This window comes from Orbicella faveolata, unplaced genomic scaffold (assembly GCF_042242905.1).
Source record: "Orbicella faveolata isolate gen_17 unplaced genomic scaffold, um_ofav_v1 contig_48, whole genome shotgun sequence".
NCBI classification, from domain to species: Eukaryota; Metazoa; Cnidaria; class Anthozoa; order Scleractinia; family Merulinidae; genus Orbicella; species Orbicella faveolata.
Window position 1 is genome coordinate 15,679,997 of NW_028301578.1, and position 15,119 is coordinate 15,695,115.

At 37.6% G+C, this 15,119-nt stretch overlaps 2 protein-coding genes across 2 annotated transcripts; both read right to left on the minus strand.

The window, feature by feature from the left end:
* Window positions 1–4,242: 4,242 nt before the first annotated feature.
* On the minus strand, window positions 4,243–6,632 carry LOC110065612 (QRFP-like peptide receptor). Its single transcript, XM_020772765.2, has one exon. The coding sequence runs from the start codon at window positions 6,406–6,408 to the stop codon at window positions 5,329–5,331; it is 1,080 nt and encodes a 359-aa protein (XP_020628424.2). The 5' UTR covers window positions 6,409–6,632; the 3' UTR covers window positions 4,243–5,328.
* A 3,282-nt stretch (window positions 6,633–9,914) lies between these two features.
* Window positions 9,915–14,483, minus strand: LOC110065609 (uncharacterized). The gene is made up of 4 exons (XM_089281664.1): window positions 14,412–14,483; window positions 12,556–12,945; window positions 11,117–11,907; window positions 9,915–10,510 (listed from the first exon to the last, which is right to left on the minus strand). The coding sequence occupies exons 2-4, from the start codon at window positions 12,927–12,929 to the stop codon at window positions 10,230–10,232; spliced, it is 1,446 nt and encodes a 481-aa protein (XP_089137790.1). The 5' UTR covers window positions 12,930–12,945; window positions 14,412–14,483; the 3' UTR covers window positions 9,915–10,229.
* Window positions 14,484–15,119: the final 636 nt, after the last annotated feature.

Below are 15,119 nucleotides of genomic sequence, written 5' to 3' on the forward strand. Positions count from 1 at the left end.
GGTATGGCATCGACAGTAGTGATTTAAATTTCAAAGAAAAAGCAAGACTTACTATATTTTACATTCGCTAATGCACGACATGAAAAAAAAAAAAACAAAACTACATAGGAAGGCTCAAAGCAGTCAGTTCCTGAAAACAGGTCCCTGAAAGCAGCACGATAGAATCTTTTAAGACTAAATCTACGACTCTTATTGGTAAGGATGGTGTTCATTTTAAGAAGTTTACAACAAGAAATGAACTAAGATCCGAGATCTGGAAATTTACAAACTCATGCAGATGGCCAGACTTATTAATGAGAGCCTCGGGGTCAAGCGAGCGGTCAATCTAGCATTCTTGCTCCTGGCACTCTTCTTCAGACTGATTGCTACAAACTAGTGAGCTGTTGTTAGTCTTGTTAATGTAAGCAATTTAATTCAATCAGGACTTCTGACTTTTTCTTATCTTTCTCTGATTTACGGGACTGCGTCGCCGATCACTGAATCAGTCAAAGACTGACAAAGGTAGCCGGCTTTAAATCATTAGTTACGTTGACAGGCAGTGCCTAAGTCTGATGACAGTTTCTATTGACAACAGGAATTGATAAGCTCATTAATGACGCATTAAACGTGCAATTTACTACTAATGGAACAGTTTGTGTTGTGCTTAGCGACCAATTTACTCGAAAGATAGGTAACCGTTGTTGCATTTAATCACGTGGAACCACAGAAACATGTTGTATGGTTATCCTATGTATCCTATTGTATCCTTGGACTTGTTTGATCAAGGAGTTTCTTCTAAAGACGACTGGTGGGACCATACGCTAATAGGAAAACGCTTTCTATAGATGATTTAAGGACGAATTTTATCGGTTTAAACATAGTTCAATTCTTGACATTCCCGGAGCGAAGAACCTTCAGTGTTTTTGTTTAGTAATTGGCCTAGGAAATCAAAAGAAGAAGATTTAAAATTAAGGTAGCTATGTTCTATTACTATGATCTATCACGATCTATTACTATTCTATTTGAATCTTCAAGGAAAAACGAGCAACTATTTCCATTTACTGAACTGATCAATATTATGTTTGTTATTGGAATGTGAAACTCGAAAAGATCGAGGTAGAGCTATTCTGTCGTGAATCTTGAGCTCTCTTTATTATTTTATTTTGTTAGCTAGGAGAGTTGAAACAAGGTGTAGACTTAGTACTCGTATTAGAGATGTCCATACCATAGCGGGGAAAAGTGTACCGGTTCTGGGTTCTTCGGGACCACGTGAACTGTTTTGTAACATAGAGGTGTGCGTATTATGAAATTGCCCGTAAAGAGAGGTTTGACTCACGCCAGAAAAGTGAATTCAATTCTAGCTTTTTTCATTATGTTGAAGTGATATCAAATTGGATTACTATCTATAAGCTAAACAGTTTATTAACATAGCAACCAACTTAATAAACAGCAAAACTTAACGGGTGACTACATGTTATTTCTTGTAGCTTTCAAATTTAAATCACATCCACTTGGTCAATTAGTACTGCTGTAGCTATCATTTCCTCAAACGACAGAAACTTCGACTCGTGACTTTGCGTTAAAACTTCTCTTTTGTCCTATGCTTAATTTAATCGATGATCTAATACTCTTCAGGCAGCAGCAACCCAACAGTACAAGTCATCTCATTTTGTTAGTTACCTTACCGTCTGTACAAATATTCTCCTATTTTTACTCGCTTATTCAAGTTAGTTGGTCTTCTTCTCTGAATTTCGGTTGACCGTTGTGCTTGCAAAGTTTGAAAATTTACTCTCGAGATATAAACCGTTGAATGTTCAACGCTTAGAGGTAGAATGCGGATATAGCTGCCATCCTCTTCGGATGTGATTGGTGAAAAAAGGCACCCTTGTTTTCTGAGCCAAATTCAAATTGTTTCTCGTTTGGAATACGTACTGTTTCGTCAAGATGAGAAACACAATTTCACCTGATGGCGTGCATGTGATGGGTAAACGGGTTAAGCATTGTTTACGGATTGACCACTAGACCGGGACCAGAACTCAATATCGCACACAATCATTATTCAGTCACGTTAAACTCAAAGTTGTCACTTCTTTGTTCTTGGTCATTATTCAAAATAAAGTGCTCTGAGAAAATTAAAATGAATGTAAACTCGTGAAGGAGTCTCGGTATTTTACTGTCGAATAACGACTAAATTAAACAAAGCAATATACAGGAGCATCTTCGAGCTTGGTCAGATCATGTAAAGTAAGTAAAAGCTTTATTAATGTGTAAATGTATTTAGTTTTCACAACTAATTGGGGACACAACAAAAAAAAATTAAAATGCTCCATATTAACATATTGTTGCTTTCAAACCACTGTTTACTGACTTTGCTCCTTACGCTACATATCTCTGTTAGTAACCTGTTGGCTATGACGTCAAATTCTAGCCCGTTTCCTTAGCTTCATGATGTGGGTTTTCATTGTTACAAGTGTTTCATTGTAGCTACTGCTTCCCGCGACTTTGTTCCAGGCGTTTCTAATGTGCTGGTTAGCTCTGGATCGTATTTTTTCAACGCACACTTTAACTTAGACACAAATACATACACAAGCACAAATGAAAAGTGGTATCACAAATAAACTGAGAATCAATTACCCCATGATTGAATCTTTAACAGTTTTCATGAAAACTGAAGGCAAACTGTAAAGCAGACAGCCGTAGACAATTTTCCTCAACAGTTGAAAGAGACATCGCCTTAAATGTTATACCATGATATTCTTCGAAGCAACATAAACGCGGCAATCACAGTTTTTAGAGTGAATTTCCCCATTTTGAAACCAGGACTGAGAGGGTATAAAATTACATTTTCGTATAAACGTTGCGAAGTTATATTGACTAGGTAGTCAGTCGACAAGTTTTTGTCTGCACGCTTTAATAATTGAATCTTTCACATTTTGCATAATTCAAAATACTAATACCTCCTGGACTGAAAACTACAGCCAGCTTTGTCTACACGTGTCTATACTGCATCAATGGAAAAGTAAAAGGGTATGGCATCGACAGTAGTGATTTAAATTTCAGAGAAAAAGCAAGACTTACTAGATTTTACATTCGCTGATGCATGACATGTGTAGTGTGTTGTCGAATAAGTTTATTCTGCTTGTTCATACACACCGCGTGGATGTGTGTGCTTTTTTAGATTTGCACAATGTGCTAGCCTACTTAAATATTAAAAAAAAAAAAGGAATTACATAGGAAGGCTCAAAGCAGTCAGCTCCTGAAAACAGGTCCCTGAAAGCAGCACGATAGAATCTTTTAAGACTAAATCTACGACTCTTATTGGTGAAGATGATGTTCATTTCAAGAAGTTTACAACAAGAAATGAACTAAGATCCGAGATCTGGAAATTAACAAACTCATGCAGATGGCCAGACTTATTAATGAGAGCCTCGGGGTCAAGCGAGCGGTCAATCTAGCATTCTTGCTCCTGGCACTCTTCTTCAGATTGATTGCTACAAACTAGTGAGCTGTTGTTAGTCTTGTTAATGTAAGCAATTTAATTCAATCAGGACTTTTGGCTTTTTGTTACCTTTCTCTGATTTACGGGACTGCGTCGCCGATCACTGAATCAGTCAAAAAATGACAAAGGTGACCGGCTTTAAATCATTAGTTACGTTGACAGGCAGTGCCTAAGTTTGATGACGGTTTCTTTTGACAACAGGAATTAATAAGCTCATTAATGACGCATTAAACGTGTAATTTACTACTAATGGAACAATTTGTTTTGTGCTTAGAGACCAATTTACTCGAAAGATAAGTCACCGTTGTTGCATTTAATCACGTGGAACCACAGAAACATGTTGTATGGTTATCCTATGTATCCTACTGTATCCTTGGGCTTGTTTGATCAAGGAGTTTCTTCTAAGGATGACCGGTGGGACGATACGCCAATAGGAAAACGTTTTCTCTAGATGATTTGGGGGCGAATTTTATCGGTTTAAACCCAGTTCAATTCTTGACATTCCCGGATCGAAGAACCTTCAGTGTTTTTGTTTAGTAATTGGCCTAAGAAACCAAAAGAAGAAGATTTAAAGTTAAGGTAGCCATGATCTATTACATGTCACGCGTTTGAGTTGAGCTGAGTTCAGTGGAATGCCGAACAAACCTCGAAGTTAAGAAAATTTTGACGATAAATAGGAGGATTCGAGTTATCCTGTTGTGCAGTCGAATTCTCCCAACTAGGGCTATAAGAAATGTATGGAGACCACTGAAAAGAATATGCACTTTTGTTTTTGTTTTGTTTTGTTTTGTTTGTTTGTTTTTGTTTTTGGTTTTTTCTCATTATTTGGGATTTTTTTCAATGTAAAACTTCAAACCAAAGTAAGCCAGTTTTACTTAACTAAAAAAAGTGTGTACAACAGGGCGATACACAGCTCAAGATCTTAACTTTAAGTTTGCGTTTCTAGGTGTGTGTGGACTCGCAATTTCTTTAAATTTATATTTAATCTTTTGCTGCGAATACAACTGCCTGCGTCACTGTATGAAAGGTTTGTCAATTAATCACCCACTTTCCCCTTAACATTTAAATTTGATATGAAATTTAGGATTACATAAGCTGCAATAATTAACTACTTATTAGTTTTTTTTTTTTAATTTCAAGTTATTACTAGTGTCCGTTATTTGATGTAAATCGAAGTATTTCACTCTGTGGTTTGCATGTCTCAAGTAATTGGAATTAAATACAAGGAGCGCGTACATGTTTTTAATCTTCAGCAAGGAAACACGAACAATCATTTCCATTTACTGAATTGATCAAGACCAATATGAGTTTGTTATTGAAATGTAAAACTGGAAAAATATGCTATTTTGTTGCGAAATTTGAGCTCTCTTTATTATTTTATTTTGTTAGCTGGGAGAGTTGAAACAAGGTGTAAACTTAGTATCCGTATTAGAGATGTCCATCCATAGAGGGGAAAAGTGTGGGTTCTTCGGACCAAGTGAACTGTTTTGTAACGTAGAGGTGTACGTATTATGAAAGTTTGCGTAAAGAGAGGTTGGACTCATGCCAGAAAAGTGAATGCAGTTCTAGCTTTTTTCATTATGTTGAAGTGATATTAAATTGGACTACCTTAAAGCTAAACAGTTTAATTATTAGCACAGCAACCAACTTAATAAACAGCAAAACTTAACGGGTGACTACATGTTATTTCTTGTAGCTTTCATATTTAAATTGACGTTCTCATTTATATTACTGTACGATCAACATTTTGAAATCAGTACTTGAAGTTTCCCTTGTAATTAGCTTTTTCCTTCTACTCAGTCGGATTTTTATCTCGCAATTTTTTCTTACTATGAATTATTTACGCCAAACTAAATTTTTGTTTCGTTATGTAATAACTTTCTCTTTACATTGTTGTGGTTTGAATGTTTGGAGCTCGTGAGAGAAAGCAAATTTGTTCGTGCTGCAGATTGGTTGTTGGCCTTACAGCAAAGAAATCGTTTGAACCCACTTCGAAAATTTTCGTTAAATGTGGCATATATCATGGGATTAATAGCCCCGTTTGCTCTTATCAGGAACTCACTGACAAAGAAAAAATCGTAAGGCAGTTCAACATTGCCAAAGTAAACTGAAAAAGTTACTATTTGTAGAGGAAGCCAGCACAAAATGAAACACAACACGATGGTTATAAGCATTCGAATCACTTTGCGTCGACTGGTTATTACACGCCGCTTAGTAGTTTCATTACCATTGCCAGGGATTTTACGGAACCATAGGAAATGAGAAATAAAGGAGTATAATATTAACATGGTTATGAATGGAATCAGGTAAATAACTATAAATAATGCAACGGTGTATGTCTGTGACGCCTTGTCCGTGTCAAAATATGGCGACCAGTCTTCGTAGCAGTATGAGGTATTGTTATCTTCGTACAGACGCATTGCGTACAACATCGGCGACATGACCAAAGTAGAGCAAATCCAGATTGAAACAATTATCCTTTTGAGATAAGTTTGAATCTTCAGTTTCCTTAGTGGAAATACGATCGCAAAAAAGCGATCATAAGCAATGGCTGCTAACGTCAAGACGGAACTGGCGATCAGGCCAAAAGCCATCCCGTTCATAAATTTGCATATGAACGTCCCCAAATGACCGTGAACGGAAAAAGGGTGTCCTAGAATCCCAGTGACTAGCGGCGGAATAGCGATAACGGTGTACAGTAAATCACTGAAACTCATGTTCACTATAAGCAAGTAAGTGTTTGTCTGCATTTTCTTAGTCGTGAAAACCACAAACACGACGATGATGTTGCCAACCAAAGACACAACTGCCACCATGACACACATCAGGAGCTTGACAATGGATGAAACAGTGAAGATGCCATATCTTGATAGGAACTCATTTTCGGTAGAATTCACCGATCCATTGGAGATAGGCGGAGTGTTATCCATAGCTGGTGCTACTCAATTCTATAGCTACTGTGTCAAACTGTCTCTTGTCAACACGATCACGAAAATTTCAGGATATGAATTGTTGGCGAATAACTATGGCTGGCTGTGATTGGAGATGTACCTTTTACGATATCATTGCTCGATAATCATGCAACTTGAGATAGCTCACAGTTTTCAGTGTCGCCTTCTAATCCTGTGGCGTCAATAAAAGATTGCAATATTGAGCACAAATTGTCACACCGGAGTAATTAAGTTTGATATCCAATATTTAAACTTTTCTCATCCATGTCATCATTTCCGTCGGTGTTCATTTTACGTATTACTTTTCGGTGGAAACAAAATATTAAGCTCCATGTTCCTCTCAGAAGTGAGTCGTACGTGTTCCTTCTTGCGTCAGTATATATTATTCAGTGTTTTGACCTGATGTTTAATTTCTAAACTACGTTGCCTTGAAAAGTAATGGAACGGAAAGTAAATTGGAGAATTAAAGGCATCTTAATGGAACCATTAGCTTACTTGGCGGGATCTTAAAGCCGACAATTATAGCAACGTATGTCTTCCATTAAACCAGTATTTTTCTCCTTCTCTGGCGTTTTTTCCGTTTGGACTGAAACGTGATTTTAATTTTGTTCATTTTGCTCTCAGTATACCATAGAAGGTGTTAATTAGATGTATTTTATTATTTAAATGGAAAACCAAAAATACCGTAGTTCATTTGCACCTGCCAGAGAAAAACACTTGCAATCGAAATCATTACAAGTTGTTTCTGGTAAAAAAAAAAAAAAAAAAGGAAAAAAAGAAAACTATTTTTGTTAACATGATATAACCAGTGCTTTCGTATTTCTGTAACATTAACATGGGAAGTAGTTTCCTTAATTAAATCTAATGAAAGCAGTGCTAAGGAAATATGGAACTAATCGATGGTTTATTTCCATTTAAATGAGAAACAACTGTAGTCCTTTGGTCGGCGTAATCGTGTAGACAGAAGTATAGAAAATTTTGTTGAAAGGAAAACTAAAAGGCCAAATAAGACGAAGTCAAAGTACATATATTAGTTTTTCTGCCGGATTATTTGCCAAATAAATGCAAAGAATCATAGATGTACTTTTTTGTCTTGGTAAAAAATCTCCATTACTTAAATGTTAAAAGTATTTGCGTTTTTATCGCATGGCTGACGTCAATCTTTGATATTAACCTCGTAATGGATTTGAAAGCAGGGATATAACACATGTTGATGCGTTTTCTTTTAAATGATTTTTAGACGCCTTTTAAACTCGTTTACATTATTACTTAGTCTTGGATATGTTTTGCTTCGTTCGGTTCCCATGATTTACGTCTACTTTAAATGCTTAGCACGTGGTGCATTTTACATTTAAGCAGGATGTGCTAAGCATTGAAAGAAAGGTACAATAGAATTTCCATTAATAAGATGAAAGTTACCAAAGCCGACTTTTCGCCAAAAATCCATTTCTTGGGAAAGGATTTTTTCCATTTTCACCACCGAAGGAAGGAAGAAATACTACTAGCGTGGGTGTTATAGCAGACTGATTCTAGTCAAATAAGGGGTAGAAGCCATATTTAGCAACTGATAAAGTTTATATGGACAGTAGAAAATCTGCCTGAGGATTACGAATAGTAACCTGCAGGCTGAAACTTGTTAATTTAAATCCCCCCAATACATAAAAAAAGCCCTTTGCCTGATCATTGAGGCAGGATTGTATTTGAGATATGACAGTAAAGAAATGCAGTTGTAGATCGATTTTTGCTTTCGAGCTCCATAATAAAACAACGTACCACATGCATATAGGAATCCTTTTGTGGTACTTCCAAACTATCAAAGTGAGAACGTTAACTTTCCCTCGATTTTTCTTATTTTGAAGCAGGATCTCTCGAAGTGTAATTTTATTCTTTTTTTTCTTGTGAACAAAACCCAACATAATATCCTTTGTCCGGATGTAGGCTCGGCTTTCCAGTAGTTCCATGGTGACTCTTTCAAGCTTAAGCTTTGTTTTTCGAGAAAGGAAAATTAAACATTTAAAATTTTTCGTCCGCTGGACTTGTTCACTTAGCCGTTTGTCGCAGGAACATCCGGCTTGGATGTAGTCAAACATCATAAGAGAACTGGGCCCGAGTTTGAGGCCCACAGAAGCGGATGAAAGCTTTTAAATGTTTCATTTTCTTTTCTCGAGATATGAAGCTTTCAAGCTTAGTAAAAAAAAAAAAAAAAGCTTTGCAGTTTTTTGACCTCTCTTTAAGGTGTGGTTCAATTTGAAAGGAAAAGATCTTCCTTTTCTGCCCATTTGTGTTAACACTGATTCGAGGGTCAAGTTCGCCTCTAATTACAAATCTTTCTTTCCGCTTCCTGGTGAATCCGTCGTTTTAACAGTTTTTGATACGCTCCACTTCTAAAAGACCTGAACATGTCTGTTGCTTCATTAACGAAGATTTTGTAATGAATATCACGCTTGGAAAACTGGCTCAGCGTCGGTTCTTTCAAAAGTTTTAGAAACGAACGAGACTGAATTGGAAACTGTTAATAGTAGAAATGGTCCTAAAAGGAAAGTACAATAGGAGCTGTTCTTTAACCAAAATTTAAACCCAAAGTTTGATATGATCCACGTAAATCTTCAGTTATTGGAATTAGATTGAGGTTTGGAGTGATATACTTTGAGGAGGGCAACCGATATTTCCATTCAAAATTAATTAAACAGATGTGCCAATCTGTATGCCGACAAAGATCTGATGTAGATCAATTTTGGAGGAGAGCCTGTCGGGCTTCTGATTCTGCTGTTGTTAAACCTCAAATTTGAACATGAAGTGGCTAAGGAAAAATACCTTTCTACCCTGATAGGATTCTTGCCTATTCCAAGTTATTTTCCTCAAGCTTTTGTCAGACGGTATCAATAATTTATGATAATTAACTTAAATCTCAATAGCCATTCTTTCTTAGTTCTTGCAACATCCAAATAATACATTTTATGTTAGCAAGTTAAAAACACTGATAAGTTGGCCATTAAAAAACCAAACAAAAAGTAGGTCTAAGAGATGTTTATTGCACACTTGACAACTTGCTATAATTAACACTATTTCTCGAAAAGAGACAGCAGTAGACTTTCGATCATATGACTTTGTTTTAACACAATAAAGTTCTGTTGTTAATAGCATCCGTTGAGTCCTAAGTTTCATACATTATTACATCACATTATGATTATAAACGTTCAAGAAAGCTAAACAATATGCAGTAAAACTGGAAAGTGATATTTCGATGCAATGCTCCTGAGTAGTCCTATATTTGCGCGAGATCGTCGTACACGTCGTAAGCCAGGCCCACCCTCAAAACACTCCAGATAATTTGGCATTGGACAAACATTCAAACCAAGAAGAGTACTCGCCTATTATGAATTTTGGGCGTAAGCAGTTTTGTGGTAAGTTAATTTTGTGCTGCGGTAAGTTAAGGGGCTGTTGGAGCTGGAGGCTTCAAAAGAGTAACTCAGAATTCTCAAATATGACTTTCTGAGGTTAGGTTGTGGTCGTTGAAAATTTTGAGAGTCTGTTTTAGGCCTGATAGAACTTTTCTGGAACTTTCCGGCTCTCCGCGACTAATTAACCTAAGTAACACTCGCCCCTCAAGTTAAAAAAAAGGGATAAATTCAGTACGTCTAATCTAATCACGCAAAAATTGACCTCTCAATACCCTTTAAGAGGCACTAGTTAATTGAAACAAGGCATTTTCCCTAATATACTCAGCTCTTAGACCCTAAAGTTGCCAAATCATTTTGACAGAAATCTGTGTCCCTAGTACATATGCTTAAGTACGTGCTTTACGGGTTGATGTAAACTTCTTGAACAACGTTTCCCTTTGGCCAGAAAACTTCGCAATTGCCTTTAATGCACTGCACAATTTCCGTTGCTTTCCTTTCACCAGTGAAGTATGCTCCCTGCGCAAAGCCCCACCAGTCGAAATCAAAAGAGTCACCGGCGAAAAAAAGTTTACCAAGCTTTCCTGCCAAGTTATGAAAATCCGCTTTGGTGGTACCGACTTCAGCGTTTGAATAAGATCCACGAGTGAATGGGTTTTTAGACCATCTGCTATAGAATATACCTGGATTGGAAGATAAAAAGACATCATAACTCTATTATGATAGGGCGAGGGATACTAAACAATTATTAGATGAGGTTCTTGTGATATCCAGAATAATCAAGGTCGAGGTAGGGGTTATCAGCCGAAGCCGAAGGCTGAGGCTGATAACCGTTACCAAGACCTTGATTATTCTGGATATCACAAAACCGAATCTAATAACTGTTTTATTATACATTGAACGAAAAAGAAAATGGAAGTCATGTTTTTGCTTCTTCACTGACGGCAAACAAAGCGCGCGAACTTGACACGATTACCCTTAGAAATCATGCACCGCGGTCATACATGACATGATTACCCGTGACCTTGAGTGTCCTTGACATGATTATTGTATAATCTACAGCTAGATAACGTCACAGGCGCTGATTTCGAAAAAAAATTTTTTTGCTGAATTTATTTTTCGAAAAAAATATTGGCCATAACAACTGTCATCCTTGTTTCTGGTGGTACCAAAACAGTGCTGTGGAGGTTCACTCAAATTGTTATTGTCACGGTAACTTGTGCCAATGGTGCTTTATGGTCATTAGTAGGTGATGAGATTTCACAATGATAAAGCTTAAGAAATCTTACCTTGAGCATTTGGAATATTCGAACCGTAAACGTTTCTGAGTTCTGTCATGATTTCTTTCAGCGTCTCAGAATCGGACTGACCTTCCACCTTCAAGCTCATTTCACCTGTGACGGTCACGTGCAAGATGGCTGACCCTGGTAAAATATCACGTGCTTCAATGTCCATCCATATTGGGTAATGGCCTCTGATACGGTGAGCGTACAAGATAAACTCATGGCTATCCCAGAACTTGTACGGAAACTTGATAAAAATTTTTGTGTAATACGCCAGTGGAACCTTATTTATGGCTTCCATTTTCCATTGAGGAAGTTTGGGTGAGAACATGACAGAGTCGCTTGCCAGAACGCTAGTGCTAAATGTACAGAGGCCATAGTCCGCGTTAAATGTCTCGCCATCGACTGTAGTAACTCTAATGCCATATCGGGTGTAGGAAACGTGTTTTACAATCTTGTTCAGAAGAATTCTGTCACGGAAATTATTGGCCATCTTAAGAAAGATGCTTCCATAACCACGTGGGTCAGCCACAAAGAAGTCGAGTGATCGAGATTCGAATCCCATAAGAGACTCCATCTTTGGCCGTTCAGCAAATTCAAAGTCCATAACTGAGTATTCGATGACGCTCTTAGCTGGAGTATCAGGGGTCCATCCCACACTGGATAGAGCTGCCCTGACAGACATATCAGGTCGCTGATCTTTAGATTTCAATTCTTGCAATGCCATTAGCTTTCCTTCGGCTTCAGCAAACTCTTTTAGTACTTTACGGTCTGTGATGTCTTGACCTTTTTCATTTCTGATGGCAAAAACATACTCGGCTTAAGAGAAAAGTTAATTGTGCAAGTGGGTGCGTAAGTGGCCGGTCAGTAAAATGCCAGAAGTAACATGACGTGGATTGTTTGCTAAAAGCAATGGTTCTCAACTAAAAACAATCTACAACTTTACACGAAGAGCGTTGATGCCTAGTAATGCGAGCGTTCGCTGAGTACAGCCGTTTTTGACTGAGCTCTGATGATGGTAAGCTCTGCCTATCCATTAGAAAGATATGTTTGTGAGAATCAAAGCTGCTCTCAACTAAAAACAATCTACGACTTCACACGAAGAGTGTTGATCTCGAATCACGGACTTGAAGAATTTTAGATTATGAGGCCATTTTATAAATAAATTATAATATTTAGAGAGGAAGCCGCATCAGCCCTAACTGGTTTTCTTGCGGGCTCTCGAATTGGAATTTGGAATTGTTGGTTTTTTAGGAGAGAGAAAAACCGGAGAACCCGGAAAAAAACCGTCGGAGCAAGGCGAGAACCAACATCTTGAAACTCAACCCACATCTGACACCGGGCCGGACACATTGATGGGAGGCTAGTGTTCTCACCACTGGGCCAGCCCTGCTCCCCCATATGCATTTTAAATGCATAAACGCAAAGCAAATACGCCAATTTACCTTATTATTATATCGCTGTAGTTGGTGTAGATTCCTCGTAAGTTGTGCTTCTTCTTTAGCTCCCACAAAGGGTTTTGTTCATCGTCCGCATAATGAATCCAGTTTGCACCTTCTTCCAGCTTTACTCCCGCAAAAGATCTTTGCTTAAAACGCCCTCCAATGTAGTCTTGAGCTTCCAGGATCAAGAAGTCGTTGATTCCATTCTCTTGGAGAGTTTTTGCAGCCACTAAGCCCGCCACGCCTGCCCCAAGAATCAACACTTTTGTTCGACGCGTTTTAGTTGTGTCCCCAGGCCGCAGTTGCCCACCATGGACATCGGACAAGGAAAAAAGGTGAAATACGTATAGAAACAGGAGTATCAAGTCTCTCTTCATGTTGGAGTTGATCACTCTGGAAATAAAACAGCCATGATTTCAATATTGTTATTATTTAGTGACTTCAATTTTTTAGTTTGTTGGTTGGTTGGTTGGTTGGTTGGTTTTGTTGTTACATTTTTTTTCTTTTCGTTTTTGTTTCTACGTTGATGTTCGTGATTCCAGCCGCGTTGCATAATCTTAGCAACAATTGAAAATAAAGAATTCTACATCTCTAGTTAATCTAAACTATTGATGCTTTCACTTCTAGAGTGAATGGCCCAGATTTAAAATTACTGAGGACTACGACAGTCTGCCAAGTGTTTTTGATGACTGTTACCTTCAAGTCCAGTTTAGGGTATGCAAAATTTTACTCCATTGTGACACTACAGACACTGAGGTAAACTAATTCAAATTTAAGGCTGTTTTCTGTTAAAAACAGCTTCGTTTAAAGTCTTCCAACTAGGCATACAATGCAACTTTCCAGAAAGACGAAACTGTTATTAACCATAAAAACTGAGAAGCACTTGTCTCCAAGTTTTGACAGTTGTAGTCAAATATGACGAGATTTCTAGACCCAGGTGATGTGATTGACTAAATAAAGGATGCAACCAAATCTTGAAGGTTTTCCTGCATTTTCAAGGCTTACTCTTTGAAAAGAACTAACTTGCACGTACAAGAAAAAATGCACCCCTCTTTTTTTTATTTTGAAACATCAGATATGACTAAGTGCTAAAACTAGGGGTTTTCAGCTGTTTTGTACCGTGTCTTATAGTCGCTTATTTATTATTTTAACATTTCTAGTCGGGTAACAAATCTCTTATAAACCAAGCTTGAATACTGGCTCTCGGTTGTTTCTGTATGGACCTTGCTAAGTCGGCCTGTACTATACACACCCTAGGCCATAACGGCCAAATGAGGCCATCGCTCTTGGTGGAGAAGACTTTTTTGAAAAGCTAGTTTTACAACTGTTCTCCTAAAGCTAAGTCCTTGGAATAAAAAAGAGGTTTAATTGGACACGTTATTGGCTACCCCTCGTCAATGAAAAGTCTAGTTTAGTAATAGCCGAGAGTTCCTCCTCAAGCGAGTGACTATCATTATTATCATTATTAAACACAGTGTTCCTTGATAATTTAAAATCTATCTATCTATGTTTTGATCGGCTTGATATATAAAAAAGATCCCGCAAGCTAGGAGGGTCACCTTCCACTCAGCCGCTAGCTTAAATTCAACAAAATCAACTGCTATTACAGTCATTTCCTGATCACTTGCTTCGTTACTTTTGACTTAGTCACCAAATGAAGAAGTTATGAAATAACACGATTTACGACGGCAAAAATCTAGTATTCGGTATATAGTGATAACATAACTGTAGTCAGACATGACAATAAGAAAAACAACGTCCATTTTTAAACTTTTTTAGTTAGTGACAAGAAACGTTTAACTATTTAGTGATGATTATATAATCATAAGCCACCAATGTAACACAAAGGAATCGAATACCTCTTTTGTCAGAAAATCCTCCTTTTTTCGTTAAGGGTGCTGATATTTTCCTTGGTAGTAGTTTTAGTGATTTACTGAGAAGATGTGCAGTAAATCATACTATTTTACACACTTAGCAGGTGTGGAAAAGGTGAATAAACAGTGGTGAACGAAACATGAAAGGCAGGCTAAATTGCTGTGGTTTCAGATTGAAAGACAACAAGTTCCTAGACATAAAATATGTCGTCTTTATTTTATCAGGTTGTATGTTTGATTGCTTCCAATTATAATGGATTTACTTTAATATCTGTTGGCTAATAACATTTTTGCACGATTTGTTGTGCACCTAACCCCCAAATTTTTTTTTCGCTAAAACGAGTCTAGACGTTATTTGAAGCATTTGGGCGAAGAAATTTCTGAATTTGGTTGAATCCTCGATTTTCTATGCCCTTCAAAGTGGCGCTTGATGTGTTTCACGACCGCGTTTTAGGGAGCCTGGGGCGGCGGTACCTGATGACGTCTACCCAGGAACCAAACACAATGGTGCCTCAGTCAGCTCTCTGTATTTGCTCGAGAAAATGGAAACAAAACTAATCGTTCCAATATATTTTGGGACTAAGACATCCAAGTTTTGTTTCAGAATCATTTGTTTTTCGTCACTGGAGTCAGAGTTAGGTTTCGATTCGGAAGACACCGAAATAAACTTCGATCGAGCACGTTCGGCAACTG

What these genes read in the sequence shown, in the direction of transcription:
- LOC110065612 (XM_020772765.2), bottom strand. Translation starts at nt 6,408, where the DNA reads ATGGATAACACTCCGCCTATCTCCAATGGATCGGTGAATTCTACCGAA.
- LOC110065609 (XM_089281664.1), bottom strand. Translation starts at nt 12,929, where the DNA reads ATGAAGAGAGACTTGATACTCCTGTTTCTATACGTATTTCACCTTTTT. An exon ending in TACAGCGATATAATAATAAG is followed by an intron (nt 11,908 to 12,555) that starts GTAAATTGGCGT and finishes TTTTGCCATCAG; the next exon opens with AAATGAAAAAGGTCAAGACA. An exon ending in GAATATTCCAAATGCTCAAG is followed by an intron (nt 10,511 to 11,116) that starts GTAAGATTTCTT and finishes CTTCCAATCCAG; the next exon opens with GTATATTCTATAGCAGATGG.